The sequence below is a fragment of the Gracilinanus agilis genome, chromosome 6 (genome assembly GCF_016433145.1).
Source record: "Gracilinanus agilis isolate LMUSP501 chromosome 6, AgileGrace, whole genome shotgun sequence".
NCBI classification, from domain to species: Eukaryota; Metazoa; Chordata; class Mammalia; order Didelphimorphia; family Didelphidae; genus Gracilinanus; species Gracilinanus agilis.
In genome coordinates, this window is record NC_058135.1 from 256122212 (window position 1) to 256144652 (window position 22441).

The window sequence follows — 22441 nt, forward strand, 5'->3', positions numbered from 1 at the left end:
AGAAAGAAAGAAAGAAAGAAAGAAAGAAAGAAAGAAAGAAAGAAAGAAAGAAAGAAAGAAAGAAAGAAAAGAGAAATATGGGAAAGAGCCATGGCATAAAGACAAAGCATCAATGAAATGTATTTTTTTAACCCTAAGCCTTATCCTCCAGGTAGCAGAGAACAAGAAAGATTAATCAATAACAATCATAAAGATAGTAACTTTTACAGTTCCTTAAGAACTGTCTGGCCTATACTTCATCCTAAATATATATACACACAAGTATATATGCAATAGACTTGTCATACATAGACGTATATATATATGCATGTATGTACGATGAGTTCTATTGAATTACTCCAGTAGATATTATATCCACTTAGTGAAATATTATATCATAGCAAGACTTTTTTCTAAGCTATTAAATTTCCAGGTTGTTCCTTGCCCACCCGTCCACCCACCACTGACCTTCGAAAATTTCCAAAATCCCTTCTATGGGATTTTTTTCTGTTCTGAATGTTATTGGGATGTACGAAACATGAAAAACATGGGACACTTCATGATGACCTTTAGCCTGGACTGTGGGTTAAGTTTGGTTTAAGGGCAAGTGAGATAATTCTTAAATCCCAAGTAGAAGAAAAGGGCAGGAGTGGGAGAGAGAAAGAAGCCAACTAAGAGATTCCAAAGAAAAGAAAGAATGGCCATTGTTGGGAAGCAGGGAAATCTAACACAAGATGAGAAGAGACAATAAAGAGGGAATTCTGAAATTGTCAACAGTAGACCAGAAGAAAGTGAGAGAGGGTAGGATGCTGTATTCAAGGCAAAGGAAAACTTGACAGCATTATGACCAACATACAGACAGAGAAGGTGAGGATGTTCCTATATGATCACAAGCAGCTCTGGGCACTACAGAAGTATTTGGGAGTAAATCATTGGGGAGAACCAAGATCCAAAATGGCGGCCCTGATGTTAGGAAAGATGTTGGATATGCCAGAAAATGAAGTTGGGAAACGGCCCGGGCTCTGAGAATATAAAGACCCACAGGGACAGACCTGGGGGCAGGAGCTGAGGAAGACACAATCATCTGGAATTTAAAAGATAAAAAATAATCTTGACAGAACCAGAAAGGAGTCCAATGGCTCACCCTAAGAGATTTAGAGGAAGGAGAATAAAAGTAAGTAGAGAAAAGCACAGAATTCCACAGACACTGCATAGCTGATAGATTTAAGAGGAACAAACAGAACACCACAAAATGAGCATAGCTGTGAAATATGTACTAAGAAAAGTAGAAAACAATCTACTAGAATCTAAAAAAAGCACATAGTCATATTCCTTGAATAGGTATCTGAGGTCTTAGACCACCTGCCTTCTCTTCCACTACAATCCTAAGATGAGCACAAGAAAAAAGATCCAGATATTGGACTTTGGCCCTGTTGTTCCTGAGACCATCCCCAGTGGCCCCAGAGCACTGTCCCTGATCATGTTCCATCAGCCTGGGCTTGTGTCATGCTCCTATTTGCCATATGTCAATGGCGGCCCCATTACTTTTCGAAACCAGAGTATCGGCCACTCACTTGCTTTGCCCTTCTGTCCATTTCAATGAGCTGGAGTTGCCAGCAGCAGGTCTAGAAGAGAAGAAGAAGAGGTGGGGTGGGGATGGCGCATGCACGGTGGTGGGTGAGCCACCCTACCTAGAAATCCAACAGGGAGCCAATGTTTTCTTAAGAGATGCAAAGATGACGGGGCATCTCAGAGGAATTAGGTCAATCCCCAGCCCTGCCAAGTCTGATTGCTGATATTCTGGTTCTAGTATCTGTTGTGAGGACGAAGAAGACTTTGAAAGAGCTTTCTCTTGCTAGCTAGAACCAACTCCAAATTGTGTGTCTTCCTGTGGGTGCTGAAGTGACCGTAGGGCCTGTCATCAGACAGGTAATCCATTCCCTACTGGAGTAGAACATCCATCAGGGCGGATGCCTGGTGGTGGGGCCTCGCTCAAGCAGATCTGACTGTCGACTGTCCAAAGCATCATCACTCAAATACAAATTTGGGGCCTGGACTTTGTACACTTAAAGCATTTCTTGATAAGTATAATGGATACCATCTGTAAATTACATTTCTTCCAAAATGTGAACATTAGGAGGAAGCCAGTTGAATGAACAAAAGTTTCAAGAACTCCAAGACATTTAATAAGAAATGACCACACTGAATGTGAATTTTTTGTTACCAAGCCCATAGCACGGGAAAAATATTGCACGCTAGACCCCAAAAAGCAGTTTGTTTTCCTAAGAACTTAAAATTGACCACAAATATCATCAACCACAAAAAAAAGAAAGAAAATACTTTAAAACCAAAGAAAGGAAATTTGGCGTCAGTAATTGCTGCCTGATATCGTTCACTGTGCCCGCCATTACTGTAAACCTGATTCAGACAAGTAGTGCAATTTACTATCACTGAATAATCACTTGATTTTTCTAATTCTATAAAAAAGGTTTTTTGGTAGTTTTTTATAGGTTGAACATTCACTTGAGAAAGGACACCATGACAGGTCCAACCTTACCCCTTCAGTGTGGCCCCCAGGTTCATCTGGTTCCAGGTCATGCATTCTAGCTGCGAGGTCATTTGGTACAGATTGTCACTGTAAGAGAAAAATCCAAGTTAGAAGAAAGAAGGAAATGAGCATTTATTAGATGCCAACTATATGCCAGGTGTATGTTATTCACTTTACAAATATTATTTTATTTGTTCCACACAACAACCTTGGGAGGAGGTACTATTATTATTATTATTATCCTTATTTTACAGTTGAGTAAACTGAGGCAGACTGAGATTAAGTGTCTTGCCCAAGATCACATAGCTAGTAAGTGTCAGAGGCCACATTTGAACTCAGATCTTTCTTGACTCCAGGCTCCATGTTCTAAGCCCATCAGAATCCAAAGAGACAAAATTCTTCTCACCTAAAGTAACAACATTTTCATTTTGCTTCAGAGAAAAATTTTCTACCCTTCATTTCATATTGTGAGTATGAAATATGTAGTCACAGATGTACCGAGTTCAAAGGAATCTTGGGTACCGTCTAGCTCAAACCATACCCGAAAACAATCCCCACTCCAACATCCCTTATAATCGGTCTCCCAACTTACATTTAAATGCCTCTGTTGAAGAGATCTACTAAGCTCTCAGCATCCTTTCCACTTCTGAATTTCTCCCTGCCCCTCACCCCCGACTTCCATCTCCATTCTTGGGCCATCCCTCAAACCTGGAATATACTCCCTTCTTTTCTCCTCATGGAATCATGCTCATCCCTTCAGATATGGCCCAAGGATCACCTTCATGATCTCCCTGACCACTAGAGTCCTCCCTCTCTAACTTGTTGATGTTGTCTAGTTGTTTTCAGTCACATCTGACTCTGTGACCCCATTTGGAGTTTCTTGGCAAAGATATTAGAATGGGTTGTCATTTCCTTCTCCAGCTCTTTTGACAGATGAGGAAACTAAGGCAAACAGCAAGTAACTTGCCCAGGATCATCACGCTGCCAATAAGTAGTGGAGGTCAGATTTGAACTAGGGAACCACTTAGCTGCCTCCCCCAACTCCCTTATATTTAACTATTTTATTCATATTTATCTTGTATATATATATATACTTGATATTTATATATTTATTATTATATATTATATATCACATATATTATTATATATTTTATATATTTTATATACTATATATACATAAAGTGTGCCCAGTCCCAGTGTGCATTTAAGTTTTTTAATTAGCTAGTAAATATTAAAATTTCACTAAGACTTTGAGGGCACCTTATAGAGGGAATTGCGGTCCTTGCCAGCACCTGGCACATAGTAGGTGCTTAATGATACTTTGGGACAGGGGGCAGCTGGGTAGCTCAGTGGATTGAGAGTCAGGCCTAGAGACGGGAGGTCCTGGGTTCAAATCTGGCCTCAGACACTTCCCAGCTGTATGACCCTGGGCAAGTCACTTGACCCCCACTGCCCACCCTTACCACTCTTCCACCAAGGAGCCAATACACAGAAGTTATGGGTTTAAAAAAAATAAAAAATAAATGAGACTTTGGGACAGAATAGATTGATCAGCTCTCCTGGTTAAGAAGTTTTTCCTGACATCAGTCCTATTTTTCCTCCTTGGATCTTGTGCCCATTATTCTTAGTCCTGCCCTTCAAATAGATTGAATCAAATCCCTCTTTCCTATGCCAGCCTTCAAATATTTGGAATTACCTACAATGTCCCTTCTCCCTCCCCAGTCTTTTCTTTGTCCACCCCAAGTTCCTTCAACTCATCTTTGGATGTCATGGATTCAAGGTTCTTCACCATTCAGGCTGTGTTGCTCTGGACACTAGAATCATTCGTTCAGGTTGCCCTGATCTCGACATAGAATCATGCATCCAGGTTGCTTTCTGAAGATTAGAATCATTCAATCAAATTGCATTGCTCTGGACAGTGGAATCATTGAAAGACCCAGCAGAAATAAGTCATAATATCTACCACTTAGGGAGCTTGAAGGTAGACAGAGCATCTTATTCACATCATCTTACTTGGTCTTCACAACACCCTTGTGAAGGAGTTAATAGATTTATCATTATCCCCATTTTACAGATGAGAAGAGAAAGGTTCAGAGAGGAAGGTAAGAGATTCGTCTAGAGTCACACAGCTAGTTAGAATCAGAGGTGGTATATAAACCCAATTTGAATCCAGACTCCATATCCAGCAACTTGAGAAAGGACCACTTATATATTCTTAGGAAAATAAGCACTTGGGATTTTAAGAGATCTTTAAAAAGCACAGAGGAAGAGGCTGGAGAGATTGGTCACATGCAAGGCGCCATAGACTCTAGAACCCCAAGTTCAAGACAAAAGCCTGGAGCTAATGCGTAAAGGAGGGCAGATTAAATGTTCGTGCGAATTCATTAGGCTGTTTCAAGAGAAGACCAAGAGGAAGGACACATGATTGATGATGACCTGAAATAATGGAAAGTGAGTGATGGGTTGACCAGTCCTAGTGGATGTGGCACAGAAGCCAAAATCAATCTGGAGGGTGATGTTTTGCCCAAGAAGAGAAGATGCAGTTGGGGAGGGTTGGGGAGGAGGGATGGTAGCACACAGTAGATGCAAAGAAATGCTTCCTGGTTAAATACCGGACATCACAACCCATCTGTAACATAGATTCTGAGTCCTAGGAAGTCTCTCAAGAAAGGAAGAGGTTCCTCGGACACTTCCTAGCTGTGTGACCCTGGGTAAGTCACTTAACCCCCATTGCCTAGCCCTTACCTCTCTTCTGCCTTGGAAGTATTGGTTCCAAGGGAGAAAGGGTTTACAAAAAAAAAAAAAAAAGAAGAGATTCAAATATTGCCCAGGAACACATTTAGAGGTAGTGTCATGCCAGCATAGATCAAGAGCTCAATGGACCTCCAAGGCCATCTTTTCAATGCTGGAATTTTACAGATAAGGAAACTGAGACCCAGGGAGGTCAATATAACAAGTCAATAAGCATTTAGTAAGTGCTTACTAGGAATCGGGCCCTGTACTAAGCACTGAGGATACAAAGACATATCTCCTACCCTCAATAAGCTTCCAGGCAAGTTAAGTAACTCCCCACTCCTCCATCAGGTCACACAACAAGTGAGCTATTTGAACCTCGGTCTTCTTGACTGAAAATCATCTAGATCGTACAACAGATAGAGTGCCAGGTCTGAAGTCAGGAAAACTCATCTCCCTGAGTTCAAATCTGGCCTCAGACACTTAGTAGCTGTGTGACCCTGGACAAGTCACTTAAATTCTGTTTGTCCCAGGCTCTTCATCTACAAAAATGAGCTGGAGAAGGAAATGGCAAACCACTCTAGTGTCTTTGCCAAGAAAACCCCAGAGGAGTCACCAAGAGTCAGACATAACCAAAATGATTCAACCGTGACCACAACTTCTTGACTGAGTTAGTCTGGGAACAGTTATTAAGCCCCTACTATGTGCAGGCACTGTGCTAAGTGCTGGACTCCAAGCCCCACAATCTAGCACCAGCACAGCATCACTGCCACATAAACAAGCAGAGAGAAAATCCTAGCTCACACATGGCAGCCCAGAAGTCCACTGAAATAGCGAGCCATGTTTAATAAGCAACAAGGGATCACGAATCCTGAGAATCTGCCTTCTCCCCATGGCACGCCCTTGAGTTTCTCCACCAGGCATGGGCAGCACCAAGCTTTAATTTAATTAAAAAGATATTTTTGTCAGGGACCCTGAGGAAGGAGCCTTCCACGGGGAGATGATGGACATGGCCGCCACTCTGCGTAAATGAGAGCTGCCCTGTGCTTTCTCTGTAGTTTGATTAATCAAAGCAAAGCACATCTGAGTCTAATGCAATCATGTCCAAAATAATATTTTAACTCCCCGGGGCAGGTCCCCATGATAACGAGGAAATCAGATTCCAAGAGGAGATTTTTGCATATGAAAAGTAAAATGACTTCAAACTAAAAGTATGCAAAGTATCATTTGTCAGAGATGTTGGACACCATCATTCATTCTCATGTCCGACCGGCTATTATGCTACTATAATATCCTGCATATCATCCCCCTCTCCAAAAAAAAAAAGAAGAAGAAGAAGAAAGAAAGCATTCGACTTTCTATGGTTTCCCCATTGGCAACAGCAACCCGTGCTGGTCCGTGCCACCACATTGCACAATTCCAGAAATTCTTTGCTGTAAGGCGGGTGTAATTAATTCCTGCAGGATCCAGATTTTTTATTAGAAGCGCCAGCCCAGTGCATTTCCAGGAGGAGACTCCGCTAACTTTCTTTAGGCTGACAGTTCATTAATAAGAGACCTCCTCCACAATTTCAACTGGTTTTTGTTCTCCCTCGCCTTTTCATCAGGCAATCCATTTATTCATCTTGTCATTAATCTAAGCCAACAAGCATTGTATTCCCCAGGCAGCTGTATATTTTTGTGACAATTTTTTCCCCTTTTAAAAAATATTGCTCACCCACTAAAATCACTCAGCCGTCCTGACAGTTCTCCTAGGCCTGTCAGGATCCCCCTGAATCCTTCTTCATTTTAATTCATTAGTATGCCACAGGAAAAACCTGGAGATTTCTCAGGAGCTGTAGGAAACTGACTTCTCGAACCAGATTTCTTTATCTCTGCGGGCGTGTACCTAAGGGGGTCCTCCCAGTTTGTGCAGCCCCAAGCTCGAGTTCAAGGGGGACAAGGTAAAGAGGACTAGGCCACAGGTTATCGGCACTCAAGTAACTAGCTCTTGGCCACAGGATTTTTTTTTTCTCCCAAGAACTACAGATTGACCGGAAATGCCATGGTCTTCCTCGAGGAAAAAGCTTAAAATTAAAATGGTTTTTTTTTATTTGGGTAAAATGCAAACTTTTTGAAGGCTGGATCTCCTGTGGGTTTTCTGGTAGAACCAATGACTGGCACAAGTAAATGATAAATAGAATAGGAGGCAGTTGGATGGCAAAGTGGAAAGAGTGCCAGGTATGGAGTCAGGAAGACTCATCTTCCCGAGTTCAAACCTGCCCTCGGACATTTACTAGTTGGGGGATAGCCTGGGCAAGTCACTTCACTCTGTTTGCTCAGTTTACTCCTCTGTAAAATGAGCTGGAGAAGGAAAAGGCAAACCACTCCAGTAGCTCTACCAAGAAATAACCCCCAGATGGGGCTACGAAGGGTGGGATGAGACTGAAACAACTCAACAAGAAGCATGCATCGGGGAAAGACTAGGAATCTGATGCCTTCTCAGGAACATCCACTTTCAGGAAAGAGGTGGTGAGGGGGAAGGAGCATCTCCAACAAAGCTTCACCACAGGGTGATAACAAACATCTCCCAGCTCTCCAGGAAGGGCCACTCTGAAATCCTTCTGGGCAGGGGGCCACCGAGGAGGCTGACGGCAGTGGGCAATTTGGGGGTGATCAGACATTAGCTTCCTATTGTAGCTAAGTAGGCACCATGCCCAGGTGAAGGGCTTTGTTATCCATACTATCTAAAACGTTGCTGTCCTAGGCAAAGCCCCAGGTACCCCACCTTAGATATGGCTCTGGATCACTGTATACTTCACCTTCGCTGAGTTTCACTATGCTGCCTTTATCCAGAAGTTGCCACAATGGCTTTGCTTTGGGAGATGGAGATCTCACCAGGATCCTGGTAGGAGGACCCACTCATTTTCCTCTTCTTCCTAATGATTATTCCAGGCTGGAAAGGCCAGGAGGGGACTGGGAGGGGTGGTGCTCAGAATACACCCCAGGCTGGTTTCCCAGTGATGATGATAGGGATCAGCCTAGTTTTAACCACATCCTCCCAACAGTTCTCAGGGGATTCTGGAAGGTTCAGCCTATTAAGCTAGCTCCACCTTCCCAGCTCAAAGGAAGAACATAAGTGTCGGGGGCCAGAAGGGGCCTCTGAGATCACTTCATCCAGCCCTCACATTTTACTGATGGAGAAACAGAGGACTTGCCCAAGGTCACAGAGCTCAGAGTCAACCCCAGGTTTTCAGGTACCAAATCATGTTCCCTTTCCAAGCAAAAGAGAACCAGAGAAACAACTGCTGCTGAGAAAAGAGTCCGTGATACAGTGTAAAGCCAGAGATACTAGAGTGGTTTGCCATTTCCTTATACCAAAGGTCATTTCCAAAATTGACTCCCACCATCCTTTTGCCTCAAAATTATTCTGGATTATTTTGAATACACTTTGCATTTCTTTTTTATCTGCATACATGCTTCATTCTCCAGCCCCAGGAGAATGAGTAAGGTTCTTGAAGAGAAGGACTAGTCGCCTTTTGGGGAGGAAGAAGGGGGTTTTTGTATCCCTAACTTAGAATGCAACCTGTACATAATGTAGGGCTGTAATACATGTTTTCTGAATTGAACAGAATCACAAATCCTGCCTCCTTAAAAATGAACTCTGAGGATGAAACCAATAAAGCTGTATCCTTCTAAAAAGAAGCCAAACTCTGAGTGCCTCTGATCACAAACATTGGGGCAACAATAACAAATATGTCCCAGAGAACAGATAGAGCCCTTGGACTCCCAATCTAGGGCTCCCTACATACCAGAACACAGGAAAGTAAACTTGTGCCCATGGAGAAAGAAGCTAGGATACAGAGAAAAAGAGAAGTTCCAAATTCTGGGCCCCAGGAGGGAAAGTAGATCTGGGGGAAGGGGTCCATCCGGATGTGACTTCAGTGTCAAAACAAAAGCTCTCATGGGATCAGAGACCTGGACGGGATCTGAGAAATCCACCAGCCTGGGGTTGCACGTGGCGCACGTTTGCAGACTTTTTTGACGTAGCGATCACTTACACCCGATTTTGTTCTTCTTCTTATCTTTAAAAAATGCTATTTGTTATACAGGGTGCCTTTCTGGGAAGCCGAGAGGAAGGGATGCTGGGAGAAATGTAGTGATATATGAAACAAAAGACATCAATAAATACTGTGCCCTGGAGCTTCACCAGTATCGGGAACTCCCTGATGTACAACTTCCTCTATTTGTCAAAGTAAATATCCGTAGATATAAATATTTGTACTATATATATGTGCATATATATATATACACACATATGTGTGTACACTGATATAGATGTAGATAAATGGATATATTTGCAGTTGTAGTGAAAGTTCCATATATGCATATGTAAGTATTTTTTATGTGAATATTATATAAATGGAGATTTTGAACCTTGGACTTCATCCCCCAGAAGTCCCTTAATATTTCCCAAAATTCCCTTTAGTCTCTCCTGTGTCTCCACGTTTGTGTGGTCACGTTATTGTTTCATAAGTTCTGTAGCTCCTCCCTCTTCCTCTCTTCTTCACGAGCACAGTTGACGTTAGTTTAGCACCTTTTCACTCTAGTTTTTATGTGAGTTTATTATTAATAAAATTGTATAAAATATAATACTTAGTTCTTGCATATTAATTTTCATCTCTATAATATATAATGACAATAGTGCATATGTAGCACTTTAAAGTTTTCAGAGTATTTTACAAACATCATCCCATTTTATGCCCACAACTACTCTGGATGGTTTGTTGTTGTCGCTCAATTGTGACTGACTCTTCCTGACCCTATTTGGCATTTTCTTGGCAAAGATACTGGAGTGGTTTGCCATTTCCTTCTCCAGCTCATTTTATAGATGAAGAAGAAAGATGAGGCAAACAGGGTGAAGTGACTCGCCCAGGGTCACCCAGATAGCAAGTGCTTGAGGCCAGATTTGAACTTAGGAAGAGGAGTATTCCTGACTCCAGATGTGGAACTCTATCCACTGGACCACTTAGCTGCCCACCCAAGTACCCTGGGAGCTAGGTCCTGTTGTTATCTCCATTTTATAGATGAGAAAACTGGGGCAGGCAGAGGTTAAATGATTTGCTCAGAGTCACACAGCTAGTAAGAGTCTGAGGTTGGATTTGAGCCCAGGTCTTCCTGTCTCTGGGTCCAGGTACCTATCTGCTATGCCACCTAGACACCTAACTTCTTCATGTGTGGGCACGTATGCATAAACACACACACATGTGCATACATGTATGTACATATAGAAATGTGTGTCTGCACTGTGTACACATATGTGCATGTGTGTGCGTGTACATAGATATATAGTCTTGTTCGCAAAATAAATTTAGAAAGAAGAATTTACTTAAAAAAACACATTTCAGATATGTAAGAGAAGGCCATCCTTCAATATGAATAAAGAAAATAAGGGATTTTTTACAGGCAGCTTGAAAAAAAGGCTCGAGGTTCTAACCTCCCCCCAGATTTTTAAAGTCCTTTTTCAGCTTAGAGAACAGTTATTCATTTTCTCTATAAGAAATATTTGAAGCGAAGGGCAGCTGAGAAAGGGAAGACGCTTCTCCAGACTAGGATTCATACAAGTTGGAGGCAAATTAAAGGAAGTCAGCCCTAAGCAAGAAAAAAGAACTTAAAAGGAAATCAGTAGTAGATCATTTGGTTGTTTTGGCCCACACTGCCGGGTGACCAAGTTCTCGACCTCCACACAAAACTTTTTTTAAACAGCCATAATCTGGGCTGGAACGCCTCCATCCCCCCTCTTAAAATCCCAGCTTGATTCCCAGTAAATGCTGAACCTTGCCAGTGTTTACTACACGCAGCGAGTGCAAGGTAGGAAAATCCCTTCCCTCCTTGAAAGGAGCCATCATTGGTGGCTGTCTCTGTCACTTCCAAGCGATGCCTTTGCCCCGAAAGGCTGAACAGTCTCAGAATGGAGTCCTGGAAGCTGGCAAACTAGGTTGGACTAAAGTAGCCATCACTCCAAGGGGCAGAGCAGAGGAGATGTCAGAGTTGGGAGGCTCATCTAGGATCAAAATCTATGACCTTTTAAATGTCTGCTGTTACCACTCACTCTCATTCCTCCTATTCTCCGTCCCATACCCCTCCCCAGAGAGAGAGAGAGAGACAGACAGACAGACAGACAGACAGAGAAAATAAGTGTGAGAGGCAAACAGAGGGGGGCAGACAGAGACAGACAGACAGACAGAGACAGACAGAGAGAAAATAAATGTGAGAGAGACAGACAGATAGAGAGGTACAGACAGAGACAGAGAGAGAGAGAAAATAAGTGTGAGAGACAAACAGAGAGGGGCAGACAGAGACAGAGACAGAGAGGGAGAGAGGGATAGGGAGAAAGAGAGGCAGAGACAGAGACAGACAGAGAGAAAATAAATGTGAGAGAGACAGACAGAGAGAGAGAGGGAGAGAGAGAGAGAAAATAAGTGTGAGAGACAAACAGAGAGGGGCAGACAGAGACGGAGACAGAGAGGGACAGGGAGAAAGAGAGGCAGAGACAGAGACAGACAGAGAGAGGAGAGACAGAGAGAAAATAAATGTGAGAGAGAGACAGACCCAGAGAGACAGACAGAGACAGAGACAGAGAGAAAATAAGTGTGAGAGAGAGAGACAGACAGGTAGAGAGGGACAGAGAGAGAGGAAGAGAGAGACAGAAAGACAGACAGACAGAGACAGAGAGAGAAAGAAAATAAGTGTGAGAGACAGAGAAGGGCAGGCAGAAACAGAGACAGAGAAAGACAGAGAGAAACAGAGAGAGACAGAGATAGAGACAGACAGAGAGAAACAGAGAGAGACAAAGACAGAGACAGAGAGAGATATAGTGGCTAAACTACATTGAAGAAATGCAAGTTTCTACCTCAGCAACTTGACACACACATTTCCTTTCCATGGCTCCTTGGAAGCTGACGCCTGAGAAATATCCCTTTCACCTGCCTTCTGTGCCAACTCACCCAGGTTTATGATTCCTCAAAGTTTTCCCTCTTGCTTAGTTAAGCTGGACAGAAGCATCACCAGACTCTCAGCTTCTGCTAACAAACACAAAGGCCACAGGGACACCGAGGGAATGTCGTCACTTGGTTTCACCTCTGTTGCCAAGTCGGACTCGATGCCCCAGTCTTCCCAGGTCTTGGTGTTTTACTCTGAGGAGTAGAAGAGCACCTGTGATATACATCAGTATGAGATGCATACACGGGCACTCTTTTGTGCAGATGAGGGAGAGAATCATGGGATATTTCCCCTACCCTTGTGATTGGCCTAGTTGCACAGTTTTACGCTTACATTAAGGGACATAAACCTAAAACCTGGGTCATGTACTTAGAACAGTCTGACCTGCCAAGCTCAGAAGAAACTAAAACTTTCTGACAACGGGCATCTCTGTTTTCACTCCTAAACAACCTAGAAGAAATAAATGACAAGAGGCACAAAACTTCAATACTTTTGATTCAGTAATCTAACCTCTGTGTGCCCTAAAGGTATAGTTTTTTTTTATAAGAAACACATGGTGATATATTAAATAGGGTACTGAACATTGGAATCAGGAAGACCTGGGTTCAAATCCTGCCTGAGACACTCAGGTACATAAATAGCTTTTGCAAATGACCATCTTGTATTGTAAAAAAGCTATTTACAAGTACTAGTTGTATGTCCTTGGACCAATCATTTAACCTTCTTCTGCCTTGGTTTCCTCGTATGTAAAATAAGTTGTGTTGGTGTTCAGTCATGTCCAACTCTTCATTACCTCATTTGGGGTTTTCTTGGCAAAGATACTGGGAAGGTATGCCATTTCCTTCTCTGACTCTTTTTTTATATACGAAGGACTAAGGCAAAACAGGACTAAGTGATTTGCCCAAAGTCACCCATCTAGTAAGTTTCTGAGTCCATATTTGAACTCAGGTCCTCCTGACTCTGGGATTGGGACTCAATCCACTGATCCACCTAGATGCCCCAAATAAAAATGGGAACAATAATAATGCTTACCTCCCCGGGTTGTGGTAAGGATCAAATGAGAGTCTATATGTAAAGTGCTTTGCAAACTTTAATGCACTATAGAAACAGTAGCTATCATTTTTGTTTTTTAATCAGCTCTGTGGCTTCCTATAATACCTAATTAATAATAATAATACCATAATACCTCTTTTCCCCTCCCTGATCATGATAGAATCTTCTCTTATAACAAAAATATATAATCAAGCAAAACAAATACATCAACCATATGCTAACATTCCTTATTCCAAATTGGCTAAACCACAAGAGGTTTAGCAAAGGGAAGAGGGGAACCTTTTACTACCCCGTCCTCTAGGACAGAGATTCCCAAAGTGGGCGCCACCGCCCCCTGGTGGGTACTGCAGTGATCCAGGAGAGCGGTGATGGTCACAGGTGCATTTGGGGGCAGTGAATAACTGCAAGGGAGTGGTGATAGTATGTGACAGGGGGCGCTCAGTAATATTTTTTCTGGAAAGGGGGCGGTAGGCCAAAAAAGTTTGGGAACCACTGCTCTAGGAGAATAGAAACTCCTTGAAGGCAGGGACTGATTTTTTTTTCTCTGTAGCCAAAGGACCTAACACATTTTCAGACACACAGAAAGTGCTTAATAATTGCTTATTGGTTGGTTGACTGATTGATTGACCACATTGGTCAGAATTCTGATGTCTTTCAGTGTTGTTTTATATGAAGCGATTCAGAAGAATTGGAATGTAGACAATGATTAATAATGAATAATATACTCAATTATGTTGATAAGAACAGCAGAAAAAGTCAGAAAATTATACAGAATCAAACAGGACATTTTGTTATTATTTTGTTAAAGAAGTAAGAGAGAGAGGGTATTGGGTGGTAGATAGAAGACCGGTCTAAGACATGGGCATGCAAGGAAATAGTTTGACCTCACGGTTTCCCCACAATGGAAAGAAATTTCCACCAGGAATTCTCTAAACTGATGAAATCATAAATTTGGACAAAAATACCTTACATCACACTCTCCCCACAAAAGTTTGTATATCCTTTTAAAAATACATTGGGAGGGGGGGGGCAGCTGGGTAGCTCAGTGGATTTTGAACCAGGCCTAGAGACGGGAGGTCCTGGGTTCAAATCTGGCCCCAGACACTTCCCAGCTGTGTGACCCTGGGCAAGTCACTTGACCCCCATTGCCTACCCTTACTACTCTTCTGCCTTGGAGCCAATATACAGTATTGACTCCAAGACAGAAGGTAAGGGTTTAAAAAAATACATTGTGGGGGCGGCTAAGTAGCTCAGTGGATAGAGAGCAAGCCTAGAGGCCAGATGAGTTTCTTAGGTGATTTCCAGCTCTAAATTGATGGCCCTGTGAATTCTTGACTGGGCATCAACTGACCTGGGTTCTGGTTCCAGCTCAGCCACAAAGTCCCTCAGGAAGTCATTTCCTCTCTCTGAATCGCCTTTTATATTATAATAATACATTTATATTATTGTAACTTTGACCTTCTATGTTCTATATACTAAGGCCCCCTCCAGTGCTAACATTCTGTGATAAAGTTAAAAAAGAACTCAGACACTCAGAAATCAGAAGGAAAGGGGTTACAGGAAGTGGGAGGGATTCCATTTAAACTGATAATTGATAAATAATTTGTTCACTGAAGTACTTGAAAGTAGGAGGTCCTCCTCAGAACTAAAAGGAGGAAAAGATAAGAGCTTTTTTTTTTCCTGTACCTGTAGTCAATTAGCCAATCAATTGGCATTTATTAAGTCCTTGCTGTGATAGATGTCACGAATATAAAGACAGAAGCCAAAAGGCATGGCTCCTGAAACAGGAACAAGAAAGGAGAGTTTGGAAGGAGCTAGGTGGCACAGTGGATAGAGTGGGAGGACTAGGTTCAAATATGACCTCCGACACTTCCTAGTGTGTAACCCCAAGTCATTAAGCCCAACTGCCTAGCTCTTACCACTCTTCTACCTTGGAACCTATTTTAGTATTAATTTAGAAGGTAAAGAGTTTTTTTTAGCAGACATTGTAAATCATTTGAAATTTTTGCCTTTATCTGCAATTATTTTAAAATTTTCAGAATAAAATATATATATAATTAAATATGCAGAGGTAGCCGAGTGAATAGTCAGGAAGACCTGAGTTCAAATGTGATCTCAGACATTAGCTGTGTTAACCTGGGCGAGTCATTTAATCCTGTTTGCCTCCATTTCCTCATTTGTAAAATGCACCAGAAAAGAAAATGGCAAACCACTCCAGTACCTTTGCCAAACTGAATAACACTCATTACTTTAGGATGGCAGAAGTCAGCGTAAAGCCTAACAATGCTTTTTTTTTTCAATTATCCGTTTATTGTGCAATTGTCATTATTTAATTTAAAAGTTTCAATAGCTTTTTCCCTTTCTTAAAGATGAAGAGATGAGCCATTGTACAAGGGCTGAGGTTGAAGAGTCTAATATCTAAGATTTGTTTAGAAATTGGTTATTCAGTTCATTTTTCATTACTAGTCAACTTAGCTTGTGTGTGTGTGTATCTGTGTGAGGGAAATGTCATTCTTCTATGGGAAAATCTTGTGCAGGAAGGGTCATAAAGGCAGAATATTAAAAAGAAAGGGGAAATATCTGCATAAAAGTCATTTTTGAAAATCATTTGTGCCTTGTCCCTATCATCATCACACCTGGTAAAGTACAGAAAGTTCTTTGAAACCTTAATGTACTATATAAATGCTAAGCTAGGTAGCCAGTGACCCAGAGAATAGAGGGCTAGGCACCAGAGTCAAGAACACTCGAGTTCAAATCCAGCTCCAGACACTTATTACCTTTGTGGCACTAGGAAAGTCACTTTACTGCTTGCCTCGGTTTCCTTAGTTGTAAAATAGGGATAGTAATAGACCTTACCCCATAAGGTTGTTGTGGAAATCAAATGAGATCATTTGTAAATCAAATGTAAAATCTGCTTAGCACAGGGTCTAATGATTGATAGATAGAGAGAGAGAGAAAAAGAGATAGACAGATGAATAGAAAGATAGACAGACAGACAGATAGATAGATGGATAGATGGATAGATAGATAGATAAATGGAAAGATAGATAGATGAATAGAAATATAAATAAATGGATAGATAGATAGATAGATAGATAGATAGATAGAAATATAGATAAATAGATAGATGAATAGAAACATAGACAGATAGACTGATAGATGGATAGATAGATAGATGAATAGAAATATAGATAAATGGATAGATAGATAGATAGATAGATAGATAGATAGATAGATAGATAGATAAACAGAAACATAGACAGACAGATATATGGATAGCTAGAGGGATGAATAGAAAGATAGATAAATGAATAGATAGATAGAAATATAGATAAATGGAAAGATAGATAGATAAATAGAAATATAAATAAATGGATAGATAGAGAGATAGATAGATGAACAGAAATGTAGACAGACAGATGGATAGATAGATGGATGAATAGAAAGATAGATAGATAGATAGATAAATAGAAATATAAATAAATGGAGAGATAGATAGATAGATAGAGGAACAGAAATGTAGACAGACAGATGGATAGATAGATGGATGAATTGAAAGAAAGAAAGATAGATAGATAGATAGATAGATAGATAGATAGACAGACAGACATAGATAGATAGATAGATAGATAGATAGATAGATAGACAGACAGACAGACAGACATAGAGAGAGAGATGTCTATATATCTATATCTATATCTATCTATCTATAGACAGACAGAGAGATAGATGGAGAGATAGATGAATGGAAAGATAGAGAGAGGCAGACAGACAGACAGACAGACCTATTCCCTTCCCCTTCTAAACTATCATTATCAACAATGTTCTACTTAGTGCCTGTCACTATTTTCAACACTGGGGATACAAAGAAATGGAGAAAAAATATGGGATAGTTGTGAATCATGAGAAAAACAAATCTATTCCAACTGTATCAGTCTCCTGGACTCTGTCCAATAATATTCCCCCCACTCCCTTACCTTGGCTCTCTTGGAATCCCCAGCTCCATCCACTCCTAAATAGATTCTTATTAGACCACTAACTATTGGTTTTTTTTTTCCCTCAAGTTATTGTATGTTGACTTCTCTAGGCCCTTGTATTCCTCTGTAGAAAAATAAGACCTTTCTTTGACTGCAAGTGTTTTAAACTGTTTTTGTCTTTGTATTCCCAGGAAACAATGCACTGTCCCTTGCATGTGACACATAAAAGGAATTTATTGTTTGTTGAATTGAATTAGGAGCAAGTTTTTTTTTAATAACCCTGAGTTTATGTTCCTATGGGTTAAAACCTATTAGCGCCTCAGTTTCTTCAGTTTTAAAAGGAGAGGATTGAACTCAATGGACTTGAAGGTCCCTTCCAGCTCAAAATCTATGATCTGTGCTCTTCAAATATCCACAGGATTTTTCCAACTTCAAAACAGTAACAAGAATTCTGAGTTTAGGCCTAGAGATGGAAAGTCCTGGATTCAAATTTGACCTCAGACACTTCTTAGCTGTGTGGCCCTGGACAAGTCACTTGACCCACATTGCTTCTCCCTCATTGCTCTTCTGCCTTAGAACTTCTAAGACAGAAGGTAAGAGGTTTTAAAAAAAAAGTCCGAGTGGTTCACTGAAAGGTGAAGATGAATTACTTGGGGACCTTTTGATTGCATTCAAATAGCTGAGCTCTAGGATTATGCTTCTGGGAAAGGGAGCCACGGACTGGGGAGAGCAGTGATTCACAAGAGAAGAAGTACGCTAAACAGTGTCCACCAAAGGCTCTCCGGGAGGGGGAAGCCGCCCAGTAAGAAAAGAGACCTTCTCTAAGGCTTCCCTATTGCTCCCAGAGCAGCCCACCTAAGTGAGGAGGACACTTAGGAGAAAGGGTAGATTCAAAGAGCCGGGGGTAAAAAGGACGATCTTGGGAGCTGTGTGGGCCACTGACCCCTAAGAGTTGCCTTGTACAGTCGAGTTTCTGGTTCAGAGTTTTGGACAGTAGCATGACACGCTCCCTCCAACACGCAGGCGGACAGCCTCGGGACACAGCCTGGCCTTGAGGGGATTTAGGGGGGGAGGGATTGGTATCCTCCCTTCCTTCGGTTGCGGGCTCCTTAGCCAAGACTTCCGCCCCCGAGCCTGGAAGAAGGCCAACTCAAACCCCAGGCACCTCCTAGATCACTTTAATTAAAAGCGATCTGGCTCAGAGCTGGAGAGAGGAGGTGACCTCCCTCCCCCGGGGTCCCAGGGCCTGGAGGAGGGGAGGGAAGGGTGTGTGTGTTAGTGGGTCGCAGCCACACTTCCCAGAGGCTCGCCAGATTCCTCCAGCTCCCCCGAGCCCGATTTCCTGTCCCAATCCCTTCTCTTTTCCTGGAGACCCCAGAGGCGTCCGGCTGTCCCCTCCCCTCCCCACCCCTCCTCCGCCCCATCTCCTGCCTCCTCCCCACAGCGAGCGCTCCCACTCCCCAACCTAGGCTGCCTGAGTCTCGCTCCTTCGAAGAAGGCTAAGGGATGCTGCGGGTGTACCAGGAGTGCCGGGATTGGGCGGGGCGGGGCCTGAGAGGTTACGCTCTGCGCCCGAGGCCTGGAAAGGTCCTAAAACAGACTCCTGGAAGTGCGAGCCTAGGCCTGGGTTCTCCCTGGGCTAAGGGAGCAGCAGTCAAAAACTCCACTTTGGGGTTCACGTGCTGGCAGGATCCTGGCTCCTCCGCACCCCCTGGTCCCTGCCCTGCAGTCACTCCCGATCCTGCGCCTTTACCAAGGGCAGACGGGCCATATCCAGGGGACAGGGAGCTCCATCTCCATTCCAGGTTCCCTCCTAGAGAGCCAAGAATCCGGTGGAACTGAGGGCAACAAGCGAGGGTGGTAAAGGCAGCCGGCCCTGCGGGCAGCGGACAAGCCAGGCTGCGGGTGCCCCATATTCCCTGCAGCACGCTAGCCAGGGTGCGCCGACCTGCACTGTCTTTTGGACCCACGGAGGGGAATGGCCTGCAGGCCAGAGATCGGGCCCCATTTCAAACCAGGGCAAGAGAGTTGGTGGCCAAGACCGAAGCGGACTGAGCACAGAGCTAGGGTTCGGGAGGCACTCAGGTGCACTAGCTCAAAGCCTCGAGCCCCTCCTCCTCCACCCGAGGGACCCGAGGACCAGTCTCTGTCATTCCCCCCACCCCCACCCACCCAATCTCTCCTGACAGGCCTTTTTCCTTCCTTCATTACCTCACTGCCTCCTTCCCTTTGACGTCAGCCCTGCCCCCCCTCCCCCCAGCACCAAGGGGAGAGAAGTTGGGATGGGGGTGGGGGGTGATAGGAAGTGTCAGGATCCCCCCAGCTGGGGGAGTAGGACGGTGAGGTAATGAGAGGCCAATGGGGAGCCGGAAAACGCCGTGGCCACTTCCCCTCTTCCTCTCTGCTTCCCCCCACCCCATCGCATCCCTCTCCCACTCCCTCCCCTCCAGGCCCGGGCTGCGCCCGCTGTCTGCGCCCGAGTTACTAAGCAACCCTATCGGAGTCGCGGGACTGAGGCCAAGTTCACCAAAAGTTGAAAATAAATTTTGGGGAGGGGAGGTGGGGGGAGGGAGGTGCGGAGGAGGGAAGCAAAGCTTCTCTCGCAGCTCCCGAGAGCAGGACAAAGGGCCCAAGCTGGGGCTGCCTCCCCGCGACGGCGGCGGCGGCTACAAGGCCGACTCTACTCTCGGCCGGGTCGCGTCAGCTCTGCCCGCCGTGCCCCCTGCGAGGCGGCGCTGGGGCAGAAAGCGCAGCTGGATGCCGAGACCTGCCTGGCCAGGAGTGCCCGATCGCCAATGGGCTTCCGAGGTGCCCAGAAGGGAAAGGAAAGAGCCAGGAGCCCAGGAAGATGAACAGTCAGCAGATTTAGAGATGGATGGAATCTTGGGGAAACTGAGGCCCAAAAAAACCTCTTCCAAAAAATCCAAGCGCCGTCATTTCATTACACTCCGCTGCCTCCGTAGAATATCGTCAGAAAAGACACCCTCAAAGGGAGAGAACTCTCAGACCTTTGCTGTTTACTAGCGTTATCTGTGGGCAAACCTTTTCCTCGTCTAGAACTCAGTTTCCACTTTTATCAAATGATGATAATAAAAACGCCCTGTCTTGTGTCCTCGAGCTTCTGGGCCCCTTCTCAGAATTATGTTCTTAAACGCATAAAAGACAATCCATGATATGACAAAGGAGACTAATGATACCAAAATAAAGCTATGTTTTCAACTTCCCCAACCTCCTGAAATCTGCTCCGTGGGCTCCAGCTCTCCAGAAAATAAGCTATAATAAGGGAAGGCACAGCCAAGGGCCCTCCAGCCAAAAGATAATTAGCCCCTTCTATTGAAAACCTGTAACTTTTCACAGCAGATTCGCTTAAAAATAACAGCCTTACATTCCTATTATGGCTTTGATTTTGCAAAGCGCTTTCCGTATATTATCTCCTTTGAGCCTCACTACAACCGGAGGGACAGCTGTATAGCTATTATTAGCCCCATTTTATGGATGAGGAAACTTTTTCAAAGAGGTTAAGTGATTGGCAGAAGGTCACCCAAGACCAGAAATCAAACGAGATCTTGCCGACTCTAAATCAAAAACCAATTCCTCTGCACACTACGGTGTCCTTATCGTCAGCAGAGTTGATTTTATTATTTACTTGAGGGGAGGGGGAAACCAAGCCTGTGTTGCTATTGATAGAGGAGAACATTTTCTCTATCAATGCCCATCCGCAATTTCTCTGCCACTCGGACTCGGGGAGCAATTAGGGATTAAGTGACACATCCAGGATCGCTCAGCCTTTAGGAGAAAGAACTTAAACACGGACCTTCCCGGCACTAAGACCGGCTCAATTCTCCAGGCTACCTCCATAGTGCTATCATCATCATCGCCATCACCATCATCTCGTTACCTTTTTTTTTTAAACCCTCACCTTCCGTCTTAGAGTCAATACTGTGTATTGGCTCCAAGGCAGAAGAGTGGTAAGGGTAGGCAATGGGGGTCAAGTGACTTGCCCAGGGTCACACAGCTGAGAAGTGTCTGAGGCCAGATTTGACCCTAGGACCTCCCGTCTCTAGGCCTGGCTCTCAATCCACTGAGCAACCCAGCTGCCCCCTTCTCGCTACCTTTTTGTTAGCTCTATCTCGTTCTCATGCCGGCGTTTCTTCAAAAATAGTTGCTGCTGTTCTTATTTTTGCTAAAGTTTAGCCTGCCATCGTTTTCTTAGTCCTTGTTAGTGTTTAGAACAACCTAAAGGAGGAACTCTAAGAAAAAAGGGGGAGATCCTGACGGTAGGAATTGGGAGGAAAGGGAGCGTCCGTGGACCAGTGCCTGGCGGGGTTCCTTTGGGCCTCGGAGTTTTCGCTAAACACATGAGCCTATTGGCTCATTCGTTCTATAAAAATTATAATAATAATAATAAGTTCTGTAATAATTATAATAATAATAAGCTCATTGGTTCGGCTTATTAGCTGAACATTCCTCAGAGAACCAGCGAGCTCTCCTCCCTCCTGGTGTTAGCTGGGAGGACGGCCTGGGGGATGCGCCCCAGGCATTTCCCCCGAGGAGCTGCCACTCCGAGCGCGGTTTAGGAGGCCGGCCCCTGGTGGAGTCCCAGGACCCAGGACAGCGCGCGGGTCCCTCCTGCCCGCAGGGCCCGTTTTCTAAGCCCGCAGTCAGGGGACAGAAAGCCGGGAGGTTCTTTCTCTGACTGCGAGGGTGAGGAGGCTCGGAGACTTTTTTACCTGTTGTAGGGAGTCCGGAGCAGCAGGGCCTGGCTGCCGGTGCAGCTGTCGGTGGGCGTGTGGCATCCATAGACCGGAGGAGGCACGGAGTACTGCTGCTCGCCTAGAGGAGGGGAGAACAGAGCTTGCGTAAGGTGTGGAGCCTCGATCTGGGGTGCGATTGTCCTGGTTCCCCTCCAGGCTTGAAAATTGCGCTCCTCCCTTCACATTCCCCTCCCCGCCCCCCATCGCCACCTCCACCACCCAACCCCGGGTTCCAGACTCCCGAGGTTTCAAGCCTTCTCTGTAGGAAAAGGCTCATGATTTGTTTTAATACAAAATAAGCACCTGGGCATTATGGGGGAGGGACAACCCTGCCATTTATGATACGTATTCTTTAAAATGGACTTCAAAATATTCATGACTTCGCCAAGTGGGTATTCCTGCCACCAGCGTATTTTA

The 22441-nt window shown here is 44.0% G+C and overlaps 1 protein-coding gene across 1 annotated transcript in view; it reads right to left on the reverse strand.

Annotated features, from left to right (window-relative positions):
- Window positions 1-22441, reverse strand: part of WT1 (WT1 transcription factor) — a 65817-nt gene that overhangs the window by 33790 nt on the left and 9586 nt on the right. The window contains exons 3-4 of the mRNA XM_044680678.1: window positions 22001-22103; window positions 2537-2614 (exon numbers count right to left, since the gene is read on the reverse strand). Coding sequence (XP_044536613.1) covers window positions 2537-2614; window positions 22001-22103 — 181 coding nt within the window. The remainder of the gene's footprint in view (window positions 1-2536; window positions 2615-22000; window positions 22104-22441) is intronic.